Source organism: Nannospalax galili, unplaced genomic scaffold (genome assembly GCF_000622305.1).
Source record: "Nannospalax galili isolate Female #2095 unplaced genomic scaffold, S.galili_v1.0 scaffold291, whole genome shotgun sequence".
Lineage (NCBI taxonomy): Eukaryota > Metazoa > Chordata > Mammalia > Rodentia > Spalacidae > Nannospalax > Nannospalax galili.
In genome coordinates this window covers 2,685,272-2,695,194 of record NW_008330588.1, presented here as the reverse complement: position 1 = coordinate 2,695,194, position 9,923 = coordinate 2,685,272, and the positions used below count along the sequence as shown (strand labels likewise).

Here is a 9,923-nt window from a genome sequence, read left to right as displayed (position 1 = left end):
ATGATTACAAACATACATAGAATTTTAGGCTTGCTTTTGTAAAGTACTTTGGGAAAGAATACATTGCTTTTCGCCACATTCTTAGATTGCTTTTATGAATACACTGCTCCTTGTCATCATGGCCAAGAGAACAGAGCACAGCATAGGCTTATATCACGAGTAGGAAGCAATCTTAAATAGCTTATTTAATGTATCTATCTGCATTCATACCCATTCGGAAGGATGATTTAGCTTATTTTTATTGGTATGTGGGAATGCACCTTTATAACCGATGTTCTATTTCTACTATAATCTTTGGTTCAACAGCATGCTCTTATTCTAGATTATCCCTGTCCAACAGAAATGTCCATTACAGTGGTAGGGAGATGGGTCAGCTGGCAAAGTGCTTGCCATGCAAGCCTGAGGACTTGAATTTAGATCCCTAGCACCCACATGAAAAGCCACATGCAGTCAAGTTTGCCTATAATCCTAGCGCTGGGGAGGTAGAGACAGGAGGATCCCTGGGGCTTGCTGGCCAGCTAGTCTTACCAAATTGGTGAGCTCCAGGTTCAGTGACAGATCCTGTCTCAGAAAATGCAGTGACGGAGGGAAACACCCTACCATCTACTTTTAGGCTCCACATACACATATGAATGTACCTGCATACACATGAATATGTACATACCAAAAAAGTCCACGATGTTAACATTTTATATCTGCATGATGTAATATGATAGCCACTAGTCACATGACTAAGTGTTTAATTTCTAATTTAACTTTCTTTTGGAGACAGGGTCTCACTATGTAGTTCTGGCCTGCTTGGAACTCAGAGAGATCTGCCTGGCTCTGTCTCATCAGTGCTGGAATTAAAGGTGTGTGCCAACACCCGGCCATTAATTTTTAATTTAATTTAAATAGTGATATGTGGTTAGTGATTACCATCTAAAATGGAACCTTTTTTTTTTTTCTTTCCTTCTTGGAGACAAAGTCTCCCTGTAGCTCCTCCAGCTGGTCTGGAACTCACCATGACCAGGGTGGCTTGGATCTCAGAAATACACCTACCTCTGCCTCCTGAGTGTTGGTTTTAAAGGCATGTGCCACCACACCTGACTGGAACTTAACCTTTAAACCACAGTTTAAAGGTAAGTTCTTTGTAATTTTTTCATTTATTTTTATTTTATGCATATGAGTGTTTTGCCTGAATGTGTTTAAGCGTACCATAAGTGTGAAATACTTGCAGAAGCTAGAGAGGGCATTGGATCCACTGGAACCAGAATTATAGGTGGTTGTTAGCTACCATGTGGGTGCTGGGAGCTGAATCTAGGTCCTCTGCCAGAGCAGCTAGTGCTCTTAACCACTGAATCATCTCTCCAGTCCCTAAACCATAGTTCTAAGTCTCATGAATGGTCTGAAATTGTGGGTAAAATTTTGTGCAGATACATATCTCCTTTTTCTTCCTTCTAGATAGAGAGTAGTAACAACTTTCATCAGGTTCTCAAAAACGATTAAAAATACCCTACAAGCTGAGTAAGTACTCTTTCTCCCTGGCTTTGAAGTTGAAATTATCAAGTTACTTAGTCAGAGTTGTAAAGGAATATTTTAAAATCAAATGACAGGATAGGAATTACCCTGGGAGGAGGGTGACAGGGTACAAGTAGGGCCATCTGGAGGGCTTCTGGGGCATAGACAATATTGACTCAATTTGGGAGCTGGTTACAAAGGAGTACTCACTCATGAAAACTCATTAAGCTTAACACAAGATTTTTGAACGTGTCCTTAGGTATATCATATTTCAGTAAGTTAGAAAAGAAACAAAGATGAGTCACTTACACAGAGCAGACATTAGTGATCTTAAAAAGATAAAGATGATAGACCAGGTGAGGCTGGAAGTGAAGAGCTGAAGCCTTCAGACAACAAGTGGCGAGGAACTGAAGCCCTCACCCCAAACTACAACCTGCAAGGATCTGAGCCTATGGAGAAGCATTTATTTGAAAGCAGATTCTCATCCTCAGTCAAGCCTGGAAACTGCAGGCCCAGTTGACTGTGGATATTGTAAATGAGACCCTGACCCAGGACCATCCAGAGCAAAGCCACTCCCAGGTTCCTGACCCTGAGAAATCTGAGCTAATGTTTGGTGTTAAGGGGTGGGGGGGGCTATTCTGAAACAGTATCTTCTTTACACATATTGAAATGAGCAAAGTAGCCTTCATAGCTGTACCTACAGAGAGATAATAGCTTGTAGTTTAAATTGTCAACTCTCCTTGAAGCTATGCAAAATACTGCTTTCTAAATCTAACCAAGAAAATACAGCTGGTCATTATGAACATCAGTTTCTGCATTAAATGGAAGCTATTTCTCTGTAAGATACAGACAGCATCTTGATGCTTTCTTCTATTACTGTCATCTGAAGTAGATTATTCTGTCCCAGCAACATATTTTGTTTTACTGCCAGAGCATCTGAATGAAACATGCATATATACTTTCCTTAATTTTCTTCCAAGCTTTTCTCACAAGAGGAAATATACTGTCAGAGTCATCAGGTAGATATAGATTATTTAGAATATTGCCATATTTGCCTGGCAGGGTAGCACACTCCTGTAGTTCCAGTTACTTAGGAGGCCGAGGGAGGAGAATCACTTGAACCCAGTTCAGGGCAAGTCTGGACAACAAAGGGAGACACCATCACAAAAAATGAAATACAGCCATCATTTTGTAAATCTACAATAGAGAGGGGTTGGGGTAGAATTAGGGGAAGGACGCAGCAACTCCAGCATCATCCAATACGAACACAGCATGCCATGGAGCAATGTATTCATTTCTATGCTTATGTCTTCATCTGTGCTGCTGAAGCCTGCCTTTGATGCTTGCCCAAGAGAACATAAGGATTTGACACTTCAGTCCCTGGCTCCGGGGTCTTTCTCATCCGGTATCCTCTACACAGCAAACACATTAAGAATTTTGGTATTATGTTGGTTTAGTTGAAAACAGTTACTAAGGATACTGTTTATTTTCATTTACATGAGTCTCAAAATGGACTAACTGAACCTATCATTTCCTTGCATATTAAAAAAAACTGAAACAATGATCAGTTTTGCTATATAACCAGGCTAAATTTTTTTTTTTTTTTTTTTTTTTTGGGTCTTTTTGAGACAGGGTCTCCCTGTAGCCCCAGTTGATCTGAACTCACTATGTAGACCAGGCTGGCCTTGAACTCACAGAGATCCATCTGCCTCTGCTTCCCAAGTGCTAGGACTAAAAGTGTGCGCTACCATGCCTCACTTAGGCTACATTTTTGTACCCTGTTAAATTTTAACCTGCCAGCTGTAATGATTCTTCATAACTCCCTAGAGTGACACTAATGGTCAATATTTAATTACTGCACCTGAAATTTAAAGCAAACTGTGACTACTCTGAAGTCTTTTCTGTTACTACATAGTTATAATGCAGAGCCCAGTAAATAATACTCTAAGAAAGACCTAGTATAACATAGTAAGTCCAACAAAGCTTCAGAAATTATCCTTTATATTTAATATACATACATATTAAGTAACCTATTTAATATATACTAATTATACTGGAGTCCTTTTCTTCTTAAGCTCCTGCTGTTAAAGCTAACATAATCTTTCTTTGTTTTTGTTTTATTTTTTGTCTTTTTTGAGACAGGGTCTTGGGGCCATGATCCTTCATCGTTTTCATTATCACTATTCACTGAATTGTCAGTCGCTTTTCACTGACTAGCTAGCATAGAAAAATACTGAATCCTCATTACCTTTATTTAACTTTATATCCATCCATCCATCCATCCATCCATCCATCCATCCATCCATCCATCCATCCATCCTGTATAGAAAAAAGTTTCAATCCCCTCTCCCCCCTATAATGCTTTGTAACTACACCATTCAGAGTTAGAGCATGTCATTTAAGTCCAAGAGTAAGAAATCCATTACATAAAGGAGCTACTTAAGGACACTCTTCTAAAGACCCTTGACTATGACAATAACAGGGCTCATAGACAAACCAAGCATTATAATTTTTCTGTGACTAAAGTTTCATGGCACTTAAAATCTTCCATAAAACACAACCTGAGTTGGGTGTGGTGGTGCACACCTATAATCCCAGCACTTGGGAGGTGAAGGCAGGAGGATCGGAAGTTCAAGGCTAGCACTGGCTAAACAGGAAGTTTGAGGTCAGCCTGGATAGCACAAGACCCTGTTTCAAACACAAATCCTTACATACTTTAGAAGAAAATGTCTACAACTGAGAGGATCTGACAATCAACACTTACTTGGCATCAGAATAAAAAAATAGGCTCACTCTAGTAGTTTCAGAAAAGTATACATACTGACTAAACTACTTAGTTCTATACATGCAGCTTCCAAATAATCTTAATCTGTAACAGACTCTTTATTAAACTTCATGTTCCAACAGTGCTCAGTGTTCCCCCTTCAGTGCACTGCAGACTGGTCTTTATTTACCTAATTCACCTGGGGAAGCATGTGTCTTTTTACATGTGAAGGTTTTCTATTATAATATAGTTCTACTTTAAATTCTCTAAAGACCCAATATTAAAACTGAACTTGAAGCCAGGTATGGTAGTGCTTGCCTTTAAACTCAGCACAGAAGCAGGTGAATCGTTCTGAGATCAAGGCCAGCCTGGTCTACATAGAGTTCCAGGCCAGCTGGGGCTACAGGGAGACCCTGCCTCAAAAAACAAAACCTAAAATTTAACTTGGTAGTCTAATAAAACAAAACCAGTATGTCCCATCCACAAAAATTAATTTACAGCGACACATTACAGTTCTTAAAGAAAATAAAGAGTAAAAAAAAAAACATTGACAAATATGCTCCTGTTCATTTAGAATTCTTACTTGGGGTATATTCATTTTTGGATCTGTGGGAGAAAAACATCTCACTAAAAAAATTAGACCCTCCTTGGCGCAAAATGGCTATGAAAGATGGCTTTGACACATTCTGACAGTCTAATAATTAGGAATGAAAACTGTTTTGATTCAAAAATATGGACCATGACATGAAGAGACGCTTCTTTAAAGGAGACATAAAACATATATGCATACTCTTAAAAGCAATGACTTTCTAAGCAGTACAAAGCACTGCTCAGAAGCACTATGAATGGGGCTGGATATGCAGCTCAGTGGTAGAGCTTGACTAGCTAGCAAGACCAAGACCCTGGGTTTAATCTCTAGCACACTTATTTCTTAGCAAAGAGCGCTGAACTCAGAATTAAGACTTTAGTCCAGCTGGGTTTACTCCAAGCAAGTCTCACCATTAGCCCTGCGTTTTGGTTCTGTTCCTTTTAAAGTGTGAGAATTCTGGACTGCCTACTTTTTTAAGATGCAAAAATTAAAAAAAAATCATAAACACCTTCATGCGTCTTAAAAAGGGCTATCACAAAAGTCAAGGTCCTACATTATTACTGTTATCATTTTGTGTCACGTTTTACAGCTACTTCTGAATTAGGCCACGATACAGGCTTCAAAACATAAATCTGTGGTCTTCCATTTGTGGTTAAGTTTTCTGATATAATTCTATCCTGATAACTTGTCCCTCACGCTCCAAAGTGCAACTCCACCAATCTCGGGCCTGGAAAGTGAGTATTTTAATCAGTCTCTTCTCTGCCAAAGAAAGGACTAAAAGTCACAGCATTGCACTTTCTTTGAACGCACTAGGAATAAAATTACTCTTTGTACTTGGGGAATGATGTTACATAGTATGCAAAATAAAGAGAGACGCTGCTGTCTAATCTCTACTTCCCACAACACAAAACCTGTGGGGTTTCTATGGCTGGTAGGAAATCTGAAGGTTCCCGACAACAGATTTGCATCAATAACTGTCATACAATATCAGAAGACAGACACGGAGCAAAAAAACTTTACCCAATTTGCAAGAATCACTTTGGCACTCCAGCTACCACTACTGGGTTTGGGGTGGGTTATCCCTCCCCCCCGTGGGGGGGCCTGTGCTGTAGCTTTGAGGGAAGTGGCCTGGCCCCAAATCACACCCCGGCCAGCTCGGGGGCAGGATCGAGACCCTCCAGACACGGTCTGCACCCAAGCCTGCAGTTCTGTTTCAGACACACCCCCCTCCACCCCTCGTGTTTCACAGGAGGTGTGGGCGCTCAACTCCTCGGCTGTAGCCCGGGGGACGCGAGGGGAGGCGGGCCGAGGCCTCACCTCCCATTTTGGAGGACCGGGCGATCTGGCCTCCCGACGGTGCCATCTGGGAAGTGGGAGCGGGAGGGCGCATCCGGGCCAGGGGGGCAGAGGGCCGCGACGGGGTCTCGGGTTCGGGGGCGTAAGGACCGCGGCGGGAAAGAGGAAAGCGAGGCTCGCAGGGGTGAGGCAGGCTTTTTATGGATCGCCGAAGGCCGGCGGCGGGATCCGGGGCCCCCTCAGGACTGTTGGCGAGGGGCTCCCTCCCTGCCCGCTTTGGGGGGGCTCCGCCAAGGCCTCGGGCCAGTGGGAAGCCCACGGTCGCCCGGGCCGCGTCTGTGCGCGCCCGCTGGCCATCCTGCCGTCCTAGCACCCGGCGTGAGGCGTGGGGCCGGTGGGAGGGGATGGAGGAGGGCCCCCCGGCTCGGGAGGCGGGAAAGGCCCCGGGCTCCGGGACGGGCGGCGGCTGGGCAGCCCCGAGCGGCGGCAGCGCGGCCTGGCGAGCCCCAAGCGGGCTCGAGTCCCGGGGACCGCGTGTGCTTCACACTCCGCGGCCCCGCTCCCGAAGCTGCCCCCTCCCCCGCCGCTCCTCTCACCTGCACATGATCCGCCATTTTGCTCCATTCATGCTCCTCTCAGGCCCCCCCTCCCCCCCAGCGCGCACCTCGGCCGGCCCCCCCCCCCCCCAGCGCGCCCCTCGGCCGGGGCTGCCGCCGCCGCCGCCGCTGCCGCCGTCGTCGCCGCTGCGCTTGCGCACTGGGGGCTCGGCGCTCTACGCTCATGGCGTAGCGCCGCCCGGCTGCGCAGGCCCCAGCGGGCCGGCTGTGGTTGGAGAATGCGCAGCGCCGCTGGGACGGCGTAAAGGCGCGGGCAACGTCAGCGGCCCGGAGACGCCGGGTGGGAGGAAGGAGCGGGCCGGGGAAGCGTGAGGGAGTGGAGCTGGGGGAAACAAAGCTTTGTTTACATGGTTTTTAAAGGGGCCGTGCTTGGTCTGTCGCGCGCGCGGGCGGGCGGACGCCGTGGAAGGCGGCGCTGCCTCCAGCTCCGGCGCGTGGTCAGGGCACGCTCACCGGTGCAGGCCGGGGTCTCTTCCCACCCGGAACCCCTGCACCCGGGGCATCCCTCCGCCCACGTGTGGTCCGCTTGGCTCGCTTCTGGACGCCCCAGCCCCAGTCGCTGAGCAGCTGCTGCACCACCCCTCGGGAAGAGGGGTCTTCGGTTGCACCCAGCGCCAGAGACCTCGCACCTAGGATACCTGCACCGTTCGTGACTTCCCAGGCCACTGTTCTTGCCGGGGTTTATGTTTGTGCTTTTCTAGCCTTCTGTTCCAGTGGACCGGGGCTATTGCTTTCTGATCTGGGTTTTACCCGCAAACCCCGTTCGTGGTCTTGTTTTTATTTGTGTCTTTTTCTCCTCCACAAGCAGTCATGGATATAAGCCGCCCAATAGTGATGATCAAAACACACAGAGGCCACCGTTTAATTTTCAGAAAGCGATTGTTATTTTAACCAATGTTCTAGGCAGACTCCTGAAGCGGTCAGATGGTGGGAGACGTGTTTAGGACCCCCCGGGCTCAATCTGAGGGGGGAAAGCCACCCGCTTGGGTCGAATGAGGTATGTGCACGCGGAAGCTAATTCCAGTTTTTCCCACTAGGAATTATCTGTGCTAGATAATGCAGGTTCCCGTTTTACATTGGATTCCACTCTGGCTTGTATTCAAGGTTCCTAGATTAAATCTTAGCAGGATTTTGACCCCACTGGTAATTTTACGTTTGCAATAGGGCTAAATGTGCCTTGCTAAAAGGGCTGCGCAATGCGGTACAAATAAGGTAGTGAAATGAAGCACACCCTTTCTGTTGTGCTGTTAGGCAGTCTTTTCAACCTCAGTCTTCCTCCTAGTGTGTTTTCCTGGTTCGCAAAGGTAGGAGAGCCAAAAACTACATTACCCAGACTTCCCTGTAGCTAGGGCTCTGTCTACAAGATTGGCTCAATCAATGAGAGTGACTCAGAAGATTTAGGGGGCAGGGGAAAGGCAGAGCTCTGGACTCTTGCTCTGGCAAATTTAACTCTGTTAATCCGTGTTTCTCCCTTCTCCCCTCCCACCCCTTCTCTCCCACCAACCTTCCAGTGCTCACTCATAAATTCCGTGAGTGTAAAGAAGCAAGGGAGGGGGCGCTGGGGAGGGGTAAGGGTCTTCTGACCTTGTGTTGTGCAACGGAGGTAGATTCTTGGAGTCTCAGTTGCAGTGACAGTCTTTGGATTTTCTGCTTGACTGATTGGATAGACATTACAGCTTTCTGGCAGGCTAGACTCAAATCTCTGTCCACTCTTCACTTAAAACCTTTGGTTCTGTCCTTTCCCCTTCTTACCTCACTTTATTCACTCAGTTTTTCAAAATAAACACCCAGGAGTTACCTCAATTCCTCAGCCACATTAGTTCTCCACAGCCAATGCTTTTGTGTTCTGTCGTATCAGTGTAATACATACCCCCCTCTGCTCCTCGCTGCCCTGGCTGCTGATACCCTGGCCTAAGATGTGGTTCAATTTCTTCTAGACTCTTGCTTTTATTTCCTATTATCATTCCCCTTCTTGTGTTGCTCCTTGATAGTTCATTCTCCATGTAGCTGCAGAGCGAACCCCAAATACAGATAATTGACACTCTTGCTTAAAGTCCAAAGGCAGCTCTCATTGAACACAGGCCGCGTGCTCTGATTTCATCTCTACCATGCCGCTTCTTACACACAATGCTCTGGTCAACTGCCTTGCAGTTGCAGTTACTCAGTGCTTCTCTCAAGGCTCTAAGAACTGAACTCTTAGTACAATAGTCCCCCTTGTCCTTGGAGAATGCATTCCAAGATCCCCAACGAATGCTCACAGCTACACAGAAAGGAACCGTCTATGCTGTATGTCCCATGCATACCTATGATAAAGTTTAATACAAAGTAGGCACAGTAAGAGATGAATAATCATAGGTAATAGAATTAAAGAGTGTCATTATAAGTTATTTATGAATTGCTTATTTCTGGAATGTTCCATTTAGTATTTTTAAACCATAGTTTCTGAAATCACAGATAAAGGAGGACCATTGTGCATACTTAATTAGGAAAGGGCAGGGACTAGGAATGAATTCTGGGACTGGTATTGTCTTACCCTGCACAGTCAGGAACTATTGGGCCTGGGGTACTAACACACCCTGCAGAATCCATGTTCATCTATTTCTTTGCCCAATCCTTCATCCTTCTCATGCCCATGTCATCTCTCTCTGTTCCCTTTATACCTCCTTCCCTATTACATGCTCAAAGCTGCTTATTGGGCAGCTGTCCCCACCTAGAACATCATTTGCAGTTACTTAACACCCATCTCTGCCTGTGAAGCAGAGGTAAAGAACACACAGATTCCAGGCAGACTCTGCAGAGCCCTAGAGAGTCAGATATGGCATTTCGCACTACTGTCGTCTCCAAAGAAATGCCCACAAGCTCTTGTGTTAAAGATTTGAAGACTATTAGCTAACCCCTGCTGCAGAGGGTCCTAGCAGTTTATAATCCAGGCACTGGTGGGTTTGGGTTGTTTCTTCTTTTCCAATGAGATAAGGGAAGTCAAAGGCTCCCTGAAGACCCACCTGTGCCTCTGTGTGAACCACTAGAGTCCTTTCCTTTGGATTGCTTTAAAATTTTTTATTTCATGTGTGTATTTTGTCTACATATATGTAAGTGCATCCATGTCATGCAGTGCCCACAGGGACCAGAAGAAGGCATAGGATTCCCTAGAACTGGA

At 45.8% G+C, this 9,923-nt stretch overlaps 1 protein-coding gene across 3 annotated transcripts in view; it reads right to left on the bottom strand.

The window, feature by feature from the left end:
* Xpo7 (exportin 7) overlaps positions 1-6,822 on the bottom strand; it is an 86,253-nt gene extending 79,431 nt beyond the window's left edge. For all 3 annotated transcript variants that reach the window (XM_029554667.1, XM_029554670.1, XM_029554673.1), the window contains exon 1: positions 6,746-6,822. In XM_029554667.1, the coding sequence (XP_029410527.1) occupies positions 6,746-6,763 (18 nt within the window). In that variant the 5' untranslated portion in view covers positions 6,764-6,822. The remainder of the gene's footprint in view (positions 1-6,745) is intronic.
* Between the last annotated feature and the right edge of the window lie 3,101 nt (positions 6,823-9,923).